Raw genomic sequence first — 15,117 nt, 5'->3', positions numbered from 1 at the left:
ATAAATGTGCAAAGTCAAAGCTTGTCAGGTTGTTCATGTAGAAAACAGCCTCCCAACATTTATAATCATCATAAATTATATTTGCCATAATGTGTCAAAACCCTTATTTATTTTCATTTACACCTGCAATAGATCCACTCCCCAGTCTCCTTCAAAACAAAACCAGGGACTTGCAGTTATAACTTGTCTTCAATACTGAATGACCATTCACTTGAAAATGCATATTTTGCATAAAATGCCAATTAAATGTTCATGTACTATTAAATCACTCTCAACTAGAATCACTAGTCATGATCAAATACACCCATAGCTTAATTTATGTGTGTCATGCATCTTCACTACAGGAATGTGCATGTCACATGAAGGCTGAAGACTGACAATTTTCAATGGAATGCAGTTTATCATAATGTGATACCTGCTATAAGGGCCACATTCAGTATTTTGGTTTATGAAGTTGCAAAGTTTCTTGAGGATTCCAAGCATATGACCGCTTGGAACATTGTGTAAGCATACCTGAAATGGTGCAAACTGACTTTTGAGACAGTTTGAGCATGAGTTTTTTTTTTTTACAAAATGTCACAAGTAAATTTTCTATATAAGCAACTTGACTAAGGTGATGGCTTTGACAGTCAGCAATAATAAAGAGTAATGTAAATAAAGTTCTGTGAGTGATTCAATGAAGCCAGCTGAACTTTTGTCTAAAATGACTGATGTATTAATTTTAGCCTGTCAAAAATCAATGCTTTTTGTATTTTGGCCCCTTTCAGATCAGCCCATGCTTCCCCCAATAAACATCACAGTGAGATGTGCACTTACAGCACAGCTATAACTACTGAACAAATTTTGCAGTCTTGACTATCACTTCAAAGAGTATTTTTCTTTTATATTTTTTTATTCATTTAATAATTATGACTTGGCCATATCTAAAAGATTTAACAAACCTGTCTCTAGACAGAATGTAAGTCAATATGTCAAAGTAAAAAAAAATGTTTTTGTATATTTACAGTTATTTTCATTTCAGTTACCTATAATACATCTATATAGGTACTTTTAAACTATCTGTCACAAAAATTTGGTACTTGTACATTTTAAAGATAAAGAAAAGCAACAATAATTTTATTAAGGTACATAATGCAATGAGGACAGTCACATTTCATGGTGTGTCTGTGAGATCCCTTAATTGTTATAAAAATGTATTGAGACAATAATGTACATTTTGGTGATTAGTATGCAAGTATATGATCTTGAATTTATCATGTACTGTATATTAGTCTTTCATATTGTCCTTGTACCAACAAATTATTGTGTGGGAAATTTAGAGAAAGCCTGTTATGTTTTATGGTTATCTATATTATTTCTCAAAGTGTATACCAAAACAAAATTGTACAAAAATACACAATTAATGACAAAAAACCCACAATGTTTAGTAAATTGGAAGTCCAAATAAATATTTCTCATATACAAAGGCTTAGACCTCACATATAAGTTGATTTCCTTTTTGTGAAATTTGGAGACTCAGTGTTATTTCAAATCAGGAATTTTTAATGCTAATTACTCTGGAAAAAATGTTTTTATCAAAATTAACTAAAACTATCTGTTTGAGATTTTTCTGTATGAATAAATAGCTCTTTTGGGTAAAATTTACTTTTATGTTGCTGTGCTGAACCATGATATACAAGAAAAAAGGACAAACAGCAAAGTATGGGCTTAAAGTAGTATAATTTTTTGAGTAATTGTAAAAAGTCTTTTATATCTATTCAATAAAAAATGGGGAAAACTGGATTTCTGTGAAACCAGGCCTCTTCCTACATTCTTACAATTATGGAGTGTGGAGTGTAGCAGGCAATTTTTTCAAACTGGAAAATATATAATTTTTGAAAACATTTTGGCACAATAACCTTTAAATTTCACTCAAAGTATATATTAACTGTTTACATAAGTAACGGATTGGTCAACACATTCTGGTGTTCTCCAATGAAAAACTTGCATTTGGTCAATCTCATTTAAGAAACATGTTTAAAATGAAAAATAGGCATATTCTTATACAACTGGCATCAGTTCCAAGAAATCATAGAAAATCCAAAATAATTTTTATGTCTCAGCTGCAAAAAAAGAAGAAAAAAAACCTGTTCCACTATTTTCCATATACTACATACTCTTATGCATTCCTAAGTTTCCTCAAATATGAATCTTCAAAAATTACTTTGCCTGCAGTGCATATAAATTAAAACCAAAATGACTTATAAAGGGAAAATAAAATGTTGTTGTTTTTTTTAATAATAAAAATTATAAAAAATATTGTTTGTTTGCAGTGATCTGATATAGATGCTTTTCCCCCATTTCTGCCAACACAGACATGACAAAAATACAGACAAAGAAAATTTGAGCTGTCAATATTTAGGTTAATGAATAAATTATTACATTCTACAGAAATAAGTAAATAGTTAAAACAATTTTTTCTGTATGCCAGGGCTTCCTGCTAGGATTTGAACCTAGAATTCTTACAGAAGTAAGTGTGTTTCCTTACACTACAAGAAGTAACCCCATAGCAACACAGACATTTTAGAGCATCCTAACACTTTCATTTATATATAATATAAAAGTGCAATTAGTTCCCAAATCTGCAATAACAGATGATAACTGAAAAGACATATACAAAACGGCAACCTATATTATATATGTGACGGGTGATACTTGTAAACATTTCAACGAAACAAAATTAAATACATCATGAACTGTTGTGATATGTGCTGATAAATTAGCAACACTTGGTAGTACATGTAAAAATAGCAAAATGAACCGCACCATGAGAAAACCAACATAGTGTGTTTGCGACCAGCATCCGTGCAGTCTGGTCAGAATCCATGCTGTTCGCTTTCAACGCCTCTTGCAATTAGAGAAACCGTTAGTGAACAGCATGGATTCATGCTGATTGCAAAATCACTATTTTGGTTAGATCTATACATAGATCTCTGAATTCGGCTACCCCTGTCGGGCCTCGGTCAGATAAAATACATGCGATCAGCTGTTTAGATGGCATAGAAGCTATGAATATATTTTGGTCTTCTCAATACCTTGTTACCTTGATCTTCGGGCCGTAATATTAGCTGTGCTTTCCTGGCCCCTCTTGTGAAGAATCTTCTGAGTATATCTCAAAACTAATTGTTACTTAAGTATTAATGAACTCCGAGTGCGCACTTTATAGTCATACTAAAGTCAATAACAACTTGGCACAAATTTCTTTAGATTCCAATTATCATTGTTAAGCAGCGATTTAAACACATCTACTGACTCAGCATTCACAGTTCTTGCGCTTGAAGCATTCCAGTAAAAAATGGATCTCTGACTAAATGATTTAAGCCTTATGTTAAGGCGGCACTTTTTCTTCATGAATTTTCTCATGGTGCAGCTCAAATGAAAGTGAATTTTGTTGTTGTTGAATCTATAAGTGTCAAAATTAAAAATATGTTTCATATTTATAAACAAACGGATGCGGTAACCGGATCCCTTGACCCTGTATCTACCGGTCTGGGTATGTTATAATTTACTGGTAATTGCTATTGGGAAAAGCTGAAGTAAGTTATCATCAAAATTGCCTCTTTCCATTTGTTTTTTAAAGAATCTATACATTTGTATGAAAAACAAGTATCTACAGTATGAAGCGTTAGACTTGAACTTAGATTATTAATTAAATGATTAAATCAATTATTTGGGGACAAACTGTCAAAACAAGAGCGAGTTGACTGGGGGCGAATCGGCAGTATGCCATCATTTACGGGTATTTTTAAGACCTTCGTCTACTTAACATTAAACAAACAATGAAGAACGGTAAATCTATAACATTTAAATGAAATGGGACTTGTAACTGCCTGTATTGATTTGAAACAAATCTACATTTCGTCAGAAAATAAAACCTCTCGGTAGCTTACCTCGCAGCCGCCGCCATATTTGTTTACCAAAATCCCATCAGCCAATCAGGCTACAGAAGTCGCTGGAGGTTACCTGTCGTACTTTTTTGAAGTTCGCAGGGGACCAGTCTAGTGAATAACAAGCATGTTTGTCACTTGCCAGATAATAACTGAATAAGTGACATTTTTACGAAAAATTTCGAGATAAATAAGTGGATATGTGGTTGGCAGAAATATGCCACCATACAATACAGATATTCCGTGGATTTCATAGTATTTTAGAGTCACCGAACGGCGAAAAGGTAACAACGCACCAAATGAAATATCTCGCCTTTTCGCTTTGTCGCCTTCCTGTAGCGCATGCACACACCATTGTTATGAGATGTTTAGTTTAATCATATTTTATTGCTCTCTGTTTCAAAGATACAGACAATAGTACATACATTTTTAACAATTCCACTGCTAAAAATATCATACTATTTTCTTCTGCTGTTTGTTCTTCTTTTCTTTAAAGGATGAAATTGTCTTGTTAATTGAAATAATCCAAGTCTTTCCTCAAAGATTTTTTTTTTTACAAATAAAGAAACAATGTTCTGCATTTTCTTCTCCGTTTCCGCATTCACAAAAGGCGTCATTTCGTAAGAGATTATTAGTTAAGATCGTAGTTAAGAATGCTACATTTAATTCTTAAGCGAACATGATAAACTGCATTTTCTCTTTCTCCAATAAGGAAATACTTTGGTACAATGGGAGGCTTAAACAATTCTTTCAATTTTGCGCACACTATTGTTATGAGATATGACAGAATGTATATTTTATGTGCATGCGCTACAGGAAGGCGACAAAGCGAAAAGGCGAGATTTCTGGTATTGGCTGGTTGTCGCCTTTTTGCTTTGTCCCGGGCGAAAAAGAGACAAAGAGAAAAGGTGAGATTTTTAACGCGCCGCTGACGGAGCGGTAAAAATCTCGCTATTTCGACTTTTCGCGTTGTGGTTTTTCGCTTATCGTGTTCTCAATCTCGCCTTTTCGCACTGGCGCCCGCGACAAAGCGAAAAGGCGACAACGCGCCCAAAAAGTATCTCGCCTTTTTGCTTTGTTGCGGGCAACAAACCGAAAATGCTAAGCTGGCAGAAATCAGCCACCATAGGTATCCCTCGAATTCTGCAGATGATATTACATGAAAACATTAAATGATCTATGGATAAGTCAATATAGCAAGACGTATTTAGAAACTATAAACGGCATATTATATTGTGTAGTACATAGGGTCAAATATGCATTCCCTAGCTCAGTTTGCATGTTCTTAGTCTCATTCTTTTCAAAACTAAATATGGATAAATATCGATCCCCGGGCGGGGCGTATGTTCTCCGTGACGATTTGATAAAAGACATTGTGTTTGAAATCATTCGTCCTCCACCTCTGATAATTCATGTGGGGAAGTTGGCAGTTACTTGCGGAGAATAGGTTTGTACTGGCATAGAATCCAGGAAAACTGGTTAGGTTAACTGCTCGCCGTAACATGACTGAAATACTGTTGAAACCCAACTCAAACAAACAAACAAGAGACATCCGCAGATGTATTCATACGGCGGTGCACATGAACCTTCAATGATGCACAGAGTGCAATTCCGTGAAAAGCGGCGTAAAGAGTTTGCCGGTCAAAACTCTTGGCTCTTGTTCCCTTGGACCTTGGGTAAGACACCAGAAATTATTTTTCACAAAAACCAGCCATATAGCACAAACTACGGACCGGCGAATTATTTAAGGGGACTTGCTATGATATTATATTGATTCAATACTTGAAAATTCGATGATTACCATGTCACATGTTTATATATTATTTTATAAATGCAATTAATGAATACTCAAGTCACAAAATGTTTGCTCTGGTTTGATATATGCTTTCGTAAAACTTTAATTTACATATTATGTGAAAGCACCAAGTTGTTTTAAAGCCACTTTATCAATTCAGGAGGTATTGCCTTTGTTCATAGAGTAGAAAATCATAAAAATAAATCACAATTCAAATATCTATTCCTATTCACATTAAAGGGTTAAAAAATTATAATTTATAGCAGTATGTATTTGTACCCGATACAGATTTCCTGGTTGTAAATCATTATAAGCTCGCCTTCAAGGAAGTCGCCAAAGCTATTCCGATACCCCTGACGTCAGCGTCGGCGTTGTGTGATAACGATTCTCAACAAACCCGTATCTCATTTATTACTCATTATGACTGAATGAAACTTTATACATGTTCCATGATAATACCAACTACATGTTGATGTTCGATAACTCTTGCTTTCATTTTGATTAAACTATGTCCTTTTTTTCTGTTCGCAACTCTCAGTGAGGTATTTCCTCAGTAAATAAAAGTTACAACTAAATGAAACTTCGCACACTTCTTTGCCATTATAATGCAAACTGAATGACTCGGATTCAGTAATTCTTGCTATCATTTTGATAAATTATGCCCCTTGTTGTACTTGCTCACTTTTGTAATTTGTATTTCAGACTTCCGTTTCACCTGTCCTTCTTGAATAAATATTGGTATTCCATGCTGTGAAGTTGAAGCGACAAATTAGAAATGTTTCTCATACATATGTGTGTCGATCCAGCTGTCTGCAACTACTGTCCATTTTTGTTTTACTTTTATTTTCGTAAATTTCTTCATAATATCTCTTAGTATACCGTCATCTGCTACCGCCCACATTATTCACCCCTTCACCCCTCACATAGCCCCTCCCCGCTTAACACAACGCCAAGCCACCTTACCAAACAACCACACCCAAAAGAAAAATAGTCTGTGTGCCTTGATGTTGTCTCTTACTTAAATCACCCCATAGGCCATACCCACTTTATCCCCAACAGTCCAAACAAAATTAGTTTCTCGTGTTACATGATGTTGTCTTTTATTATCTCATCACACCGCTTACCCTCACCCAGCCCCCAACCCCCACCCCCACCCCCTAAAAATATTGTGTTTATTGATAAAATGTCTCTCAGTTCCCCGTTTCCTCTAACCCTTGGCATATTAGTGGGTCATTCATGTTCACTACATGTAAAGTATATTCAGTTCAACACACTTTTATTCAGTTGAAATTTATTGTATTAACGATAGTGACAAATTAAGGTCTACATATTTTAATTATGATTTTATTTTCTTACACTCACAAACATTTATTATTAAACATAGAGGATATTTGTTTGTTTTGAGTGAATATGGAATATATCTCACTTCGAGGTGAGATATATTCAATATTCACGAAAAACAAACAAATGTTCTTTTTATTTTATGATCAATTACGTTGAGATGTGCATTTTGCAACAATTTTTAATCTCAGCGCGGGAAACAGACATGATGTCAGACGTGTTGTGGCGTTAGAAAGACGCACACAACATAAAGTTCAATTTTATTTTATTTTTTGCTGCATAGCGTTATGCAATTCTCATTAAGTAAACTAATTTGAATCGAGAAATATACTATAATTTAAAAGAACAAAGTGCGACTACAATTTTCATCCTGTTTTAAGCAAATAGTTTAAAATTCATACACAATGTACAAGTAGATCCGAGGGGGCGGAGCTATATTTCTCACAGTGTGAAAATATAGATAGTGTGAGTGATGAGATAGACAAATATTTAACTGATAGAATACAGTATTTTACGGTGGTATGTTTAGGACATATGTTTTTTTTAAGATTAAATTATCTCGTGCGCACGACATCTTATCTTGAGCGATCAACATCTTTCCTCGTGCGCACGACATCTTATCTCGTGCGCACGACATCTTATCTCGTGCGCACAACATCTTATCTTGAGCGATCAACATCTTATCTCGAGCGATCAACATATTATCTTGAGCGATCAACATCTTATCTCGAGCGATCAACATATTATCTTGAGCGATCAACATCTTATCTCGTGCGCACGACATCTTATCTCGAGCGATCAACATATCATCTTGAGCGATCAACATATTATCTTGAGCGATCAACATGTTATCTTGAGCGATCAACATATTATCTTGAGCGATCAACATCTTATCTCGAGCGAATCAACATTTTATCTTGAGCGATCAACATATTATTTGAGCGATCAACATTTATCTGACGATCAACATATTATCTTGAGCGATCAACATCTTATTCGAGCGATCAACATATTATTTGAGCGATCAACATCTTATCTCGAGCGCAACACATCTATTTTATCTCACGACATTTCATTAGTCATCAGTAAACATACGACAATGTAATAGTCTTCGCTGTATAACTCAAATATATATCACTGAGTGAAACAATGCATAATGGTCATCTTCAATCAAATGAAACAAGAGCATTATAACAACAAATTTATCACTTGAAATCGGAACAATTGCATGTATAAATTAAGCGAAACCAGAATCTTATCTATGGCGAAGTAATGCGATCAACATCTTATCTCGAGCGATCAACATATTATATTGAGCGATCTACATCTTATCTCGAGCGCACGACATCTTATTTATATATATTAAGGCCCTTTGTGTGTGCATTTAGGTCATCAGTAAAACATACGAACAAGTTGTTAATTAGGGTCCCGCCTATTCCGCTGTTATTTAAACTTCCCACAAGTACATGTGCAAGTTTATCACATCAGTTTGGAAAGCAATGCATATAATTGGTCAGACATCTTCAAAATCAAATGAACATAACCAATGATGCATACTAATGTTAGAACAGCAACAAATTTCAGTTCGACTGATAAATTCGCGCAGAAAAGTTGCATGTATAAATTAAGGGAAACCAAGGAAAATCGTTTAATATATGGGCGAAGTATGGAAGCCCTGGAGGGACAATTGATTTCCGTACTTCCCACTTATGACTTCTAACTTTTGCACTTCTCACTTCAAAATTCTTGATTTCCTACTTCCTACTTCTAACTTCCGCACTTCTGACTTCTAACTTCCACACTTCTGACTTCCAACTTCCTGACTTTCGACTTCTGATTTCAAACTTCCACACTTCTTACTTCCGACTTCTTGACTTCTTACTTCCTTCTTCTAACTTCCGCACTTCTGACTTCTAACTTCCACACTTCCAACTTTCACACTTTCCACTTCTGATTTCCAACTTCCACACTTCTTACTTCCGACTTTTTGACATCTTACTTCCCTCTTCTAACTTCCGCACTTCTGACTTCCTGCCTTTCGACTTCTGATTTCCAACTTCCACACTTCTTACTTCCGACTTCTTACTTCCCTCTTCTAACTATCGCACTTCTGACTTCTAACTTCCACACTTCTAACTTCTAACTTCCTGACTTCCGACTTCCAACTTCCGCACTTCTGACTGCCAACTTTCCTTTTTTGGAAGTCGGAAGTAAGAAGTGTGGAACTTGGAAGTCGGAAATATGAAGTCAGGAAGCTGGAAGTCAGAAGTGCGGAAGTTAGAAGTCAAAAGTGCGAAAGTTAGAAGAAGGAAGTAAGAAGTCAAAAGTCGGAAGTAAGAAGTGTGGAAGTTGGAAATCAGAAGTCGAAAGTCGGGAAGTTGGAAGTCAGAAGTGCGGAAGTTAGAAGTCAGAACTGTGGAAGTTAGAAGTAGGAAGTAGGAAGTCAAGAAGTTGGAAGTGAGAAGTGCAAAAGTTAGAAGTCAGAAGTGGGAAGTACGGAAATCAATTGTCCCTCCAGGGCTTCCATAGCGAAGCCTACATACTATTTTTTTTTTGTCAAGGACTTAAAACTTTTTCTTTGCATCATCACTGATTTTTTGCAGCCTTTTTTTTTATCAGTTTCCGTATTTAAATGTCTAACCCTGCAAACATGTGAAACGGTTATAAGTATAATCTAAATAAAAACAAAAACGGTGGCAGCCGTATCTTTTTACTAATGATCTGAATTCAAACAAAGATCCTTAATAGATATTGATAAGATGACCGAGAAAAGATGTTGATCGCTCAAGATAAGATGTTGATCGCTCAAGATAATATGTTGATCGCTCGAAATAAGATGTTGATCGCTCAAGATAATATGTTGATCGCTCATAATAAGATGTTGATCGCTCAAGATAAGATGTCGTGCGCACGAGATAAGATGTTGATCGCTCAAGATAATATGTTGATCGCTCGAGATAAGATGTTGATCGCTCAAGATAATATGTTGATCGCTCGAGAAAAGATGTTGATCGCTCAAGATAAGAGTCGTGCGCACGAAATGTGACGCTCAAATAATGTTGATCGCTCAAGATAAGATGTCGTGCGCACGAGATAAGATGTTGATCGCTCAAGATAAGATGTTGATCGCTCAAGATAAGATGTCGTGCGCACGAAATAAGATGTTTATCGCTCAAGATAATATGTTGATCGCTCAAGATAAGATGTCGTGCGCACGAGATAAGATGTTGATCGCTCAAGATAAGATGTTGATCGCTCGAGATAAGATGTTGATCGCTCGAGATAATATGTTGATCGCTCGAGATAAGATGTTGATCGCTCAAGATAATATGTTGATCGCTCGAGATAAGATGTTGATCGCTCAAGATAAGATGTCGTGCGCACGAGATAAGATGTTGATCGCTCAAGATAATTTAATCCTAAAAAAATAATTGCGTGTCCTAAACATACCACCGTAGTATTTCATTAGTTAGCATAAAATAAAATATATCAATTATGAAGTTCCAAAAGAGTTGTGTATATATTTTATTATATACCTATGTAAATTCTGTCGTAAATACGCATTGTATTGTAAAAGAAAATACATGGCTTTTTGATGGAACCTTTTGTTCAGATAAATCTTCAAAATTAGTGCAAATAAAAAGAGAAGAAATAGTTTCAAAACATTCACCTAAAATTTCAAATATATCTATTGCGGGGTGCGCAACGCACTATACAACAGCCGAAATGTTTGGGCTTTTTTTTCATCACCGTAGGTAAGCCGAAACAAATAGGCTATATTAGATAAACATTTCTTATACTCGTGGGATTTTCATGTGAAGTGTCTGTCTCTGAGGCTTTTGCAATATAACAAGTAAATACAATTCAAAGAATAAAGTAATACATGATCTGAGGTATTTGAATAAAAAAGCAACATAAATTGGTGTCGTATGTGCCTTTTTCTCTCGTGATAGATTGCTTTGATACGCTTATTAATTGTACAACGAATTAATCGGCTTGAGACAGTGTGTTTGATAATTACTTATTAAAACAAGGCACTTATTAGCATGATTAGAATGAATTCTTTGCGGGATTTTTCTTTGCACTTCGTAATGGTCACTGAATGTGTGGGAAAACATAATCACATCGATGTTACAATAACGCTCTAAATACTATAACAGCCAAAGAAAGGTTGGTTAATAACATAATTTAACATAATTTCGTTTAATCTAATTGTGTCCGTTCGATTTGATTCCGTGTAATGTTGTGTTCCTTGGTTACATGTATAATTATATATAAGTTTCTGATTGGAATGAACATGGTTAACTTAAGGCAATTGTACTTTAGTAAAAATAAAAAGTATAACAGTGGTCACCCTTCATGGCTTATTCTTATTACTACACAATAATTATCTATATAGTCACTGATGAACTAGGGATTTCTTGTAAGGTGTACATTTTTACATAATATAACATTTGATCTATGCCTATAACTAAACATGTAAAAACAAATTTCTCAGTTAGCATACCTTCCAGAAAACCGTGTAACATTTATTGATACCGTATATATCAGCCCTCACCATCAAATAATTCAGTCTCATTGAACATTGTGTATATTACAAATCCGCTTCTTCAAATATTTATTTTGGCAGCACGGTTTCTTAAAAAGTTTGATCCTTTTTAAATGTTTTTGCCGCGTGTTTATTGGTTTCAAGTATTTCAGTAATAATTTCAAATTTTTTATGTGAGGTTAAATAGAATTAATAGTATGCATTTGTAAATACTAACATTATCCGCCCTCCCCCCCCCCCCCCCCCCCCCCCCCCCCACTTTTCCACCATACACACAAATAAGACACATGTTGTAAATGCATTTCAAACTGGGTTCCATTATGATACAAGTAAAGACATTATCAGTGGTGTAATGAACAGCCACCAGGATAGCTATGCAAAACCGGGATTTTGGCAAACTTCACTACCATTTCTAAGTGACTTAGAAACTTCTGTTTTAGCTTGGATGGTAGTTTAGGAGCCAAGAAGCAATAAATGATATAGTTTGCATTATTTTTAATTTTCTTATGTACAAGCAAGATGATTAAAAAATTGTCAAATTGGATTTTTCCAATTTCCAATCGGCGTCCGATTGGAATTTTTGAAAATCAAATCGCACATTTTTCCAATATTTTGACGGGTTGGATTTTTTACGGGCGGAAAAGAATAACTTTTTTATAACAAATTTAAAGGCATATTTGTGTTACTTCTGAGAATAAGATTGGCCCTTTGCTTGTTTAAGCTAACATTATTTTACATTTTGTTTTTTGTTTAGAACAAAAATCACACTTTTCTATTTTCTTTCTTTCATTCTTTCATTCTTTTTGTCATATTTTATTATTTTATTTATTTATTTATTTATTTCAGCTACGAAGCTAAGTCTTGTTCTCAGTACAAGTCAAGGTCATCTAAAACATGTTCTTACTGGTCTGGTAGGTGGGGATGTAAGAGAAAGTAAGAATATTTTATGTACAAATTTAAACAATTTCTTATTCTTCTGTAAAGTTCAGATTTTCAGTTAATTAGTATATTCAACACTGTATTTTGGTATGTTTAAGTTAATCAGTATATTCAAAAATATATATTGGTGTGCTGAAGAACATGATTAAGAAGATTCATTTTAGATGTTATGTAATTAAACATTCGCACCTCGGACATTTGTTTTTGCTATAGATCGGCAGAGCATTTATTAAAGAGAATCTCCTATATAAAAGAACCCCCTCCCCCCTAAAAACCAGACACTTTAATCCCCAATACACAGGGTCCTGTCTGGACCAGTCTGATAAGGGTCCATCAAACCCCTGTAGACTTGACATGTAGTCCATGTCAGAGGACCATAAATTTTATTGATATGTAAAGCTAATGGGTTATTTCCAGTGCTATACATTTCACTGATCGAAATGCAGTTTTTTCCAGGTTATGCACAACATTATTTTAATTGATAATATACTAATTGTAGTTGCTCATTCTTGTTGAGTAATGTCCTGACCAATTAAATTATAATTCTTACATCAAGACAATTCTCACCATTTTAGAAAACTCTCACCTTTATTTCATGAAAAAAAAATGAAATAATTATTTAAAACTCAATAAGAGAAATGACAAACATTTTTTTTCAAATATTAATTAATCATGATCTTTTTATCTAAGTAACAAAATAAAAACAGAAAAATTGAATATTGCTGGATTTTATTAGAAATTAAGGAAGCGCTCAGTTGCATTTTCAATAAATGAAAAGATATTGACCTTCATGATAAAATCCAGCAATAAACAGATATCATAGTTCAAAATACACATAATTTATTTATAGATGAATCATTCATTATTTTAAAAAAAGTGCCTGAATGCATATTCTTTATTTAATTTCTTTTATAAATATCAAGCAATAATGAGATATAATTGTTTTAAAGCTTGATTGATTGAAAAATAGATATGCTGTTGTATTTTATCACTTTGTTTGTTTAGTCCCAATTTAATCGGGCTTTCTAAACTCGTTATAGAAGTGAGAACTGGTTTGCTGTAAAGGTGAAAAATATCACATGCAATCAATGTACTGCACAGTAGCTATACAGTAGCTTAATATGATAAACAGAAGCAAATCTAACAATCGTCCAGTCTTGTATATTGGTTCTTACTGTCAATACGCAGACCATAGGCCACATACCTTGCATACCAGAATCAGTGTCTTTAAGCGTATACTGCAACTAACGAGCCTCCGTCGCCGGGTACCCTTGGTCGCTGATCGCAGATCGCTGATTTCGAATCACTTATCCCTGACCAATGTCACTTCGAAACCTCTCTTGGGGTGGGGGTGTAGAAATCTTCATATGGAGATGCCATCTAGCTGACCTACGGGAGGTTGGTGGTTCTATCCAGCTGCCCATTCATGTCTGGAAAAAATGCTCGAAGAAGCACCTTAGATTTTCCTCCACGATCAAACGCTAGCACAATACATAGTGTTGATGTGGCTGTGAACATAGCGAGATAAAAACAAAACTATCAGATACATTAGATGAAATGCATCATTAGGGTAATTTTTATTGTTTGCCTTTAATGCAGTGCCTCGTGTATTTAATGACAAGGTAATTAAAATGCAACTTTCTAAATGATAAGATATAACAGCCTATAATGCACAAATCGAACATTTGAATTATTTTTGTTTGACGGCTCAAACCTAATTACCGAAGACTAAATGTATGTCGTCAATTACATATTATGCAAGTTATGAACGATATGAATATATACATATAATGGATATGAGCGATCTACTGAATCCTATAGAATTGCTTTTGCAGGTATTCCCGGTACAGAGTTTGCTGCGATGGATACACGGGATCGTCATGTTCAATACGTGAGTTTATCTAGGACTGTTTACACAAATAAGGAAGTGACTACTCAGCGTTACATGTGAAGTAGTATAAAATGTAGTTCCATGTTGTTGCTGAAATATAGTATAATGAGTCATATAAGGATATGGCAGTCCTATTTTGGCTTAGTTTTATTGCTTATTGTGTTGAGAGAAAAAATCTAGATCATTTCCAATGTGAATTTCCAGGTTTAGTATTATTCATTGAGAAAATGTCTACATGCGCATAATTGCTAAATGGCATCTTTCATGATAGCATTTCCAGAGGGTGATGCTTTTCAGAACAGATTATTTTTCTTGTGTGTATAACTTAAAAATCCAGCTGAAATAGATGTGAGTGTAATTTATAGCTTTTAACCCAGTATACCAAACTCTTTCTGTTACCAATACGAAATATTAAGTTTCCAAATATGACTTTATTTGTTTTGAATGTGGCAGTCTTTTTAAGAAAGGTCACACTGCATGCAGGAGTTGCTTCCCTTCAACTTCAGAAATCTCTACCTGTAGGTAAGGGAGATCAATGCGTAAAAGATGAAAGAAAAGAAATATTATTTTATTAGTCCGATTTCTTTATTTCTAGAGCATCAAATTCAAATGCTTATGCGACATTATCATTGATTTAACACATTTAACAGCAACCGAAAATTGCTTCTACAAAACA

General features: G+C 34.5%; 1 protein-coding gene across 1 annotated transcript in view; it reads left to right on the top strand.

Moving 5' to 3' along the window:
* LOC128556937 (uncharacterized) overlaps nucleotides 1-15,117 on the top strand; it is a 75,790-nt gene that overhangs the window by 2,399 nt on the left and 58,274 nt on the right. Inside the window, exons 2-3 of the mRNA XM_053542972.1 lie at nucleotides 12,458-12,544; nucleotides 14,386-14,441. Of these exons, the coding sequence (XP_053398947.1) occupies nucleotides 12,458-12,544; nucleotides 14,386-14,441 (143 nt within the window). The remainder of the gene's footprint in view (nucleotides 1-12,457; nucleotides 12,545-14,385; nucleotides 14,442-15,117) is intronic.

This window comes from Mercenaria mercenaria, chromosome 1 (assembly GCF_021730395.1).
Source record: "Mercenaria mercenaria strain notata chromosome 1, MADL_Memer_1, whole genome shotgun sequence".
Lineage (NCBI taxonomy): Eukaryota > Metazoa > Mollusca > Bivalvia > Venerida > Veneridae > Mercenaria > Mercenaria mercenaria.
Note: the sequence above shows the minus strand (reverse complement) of the source record. Positions and strands in the feature narration are given on the sequence as shown.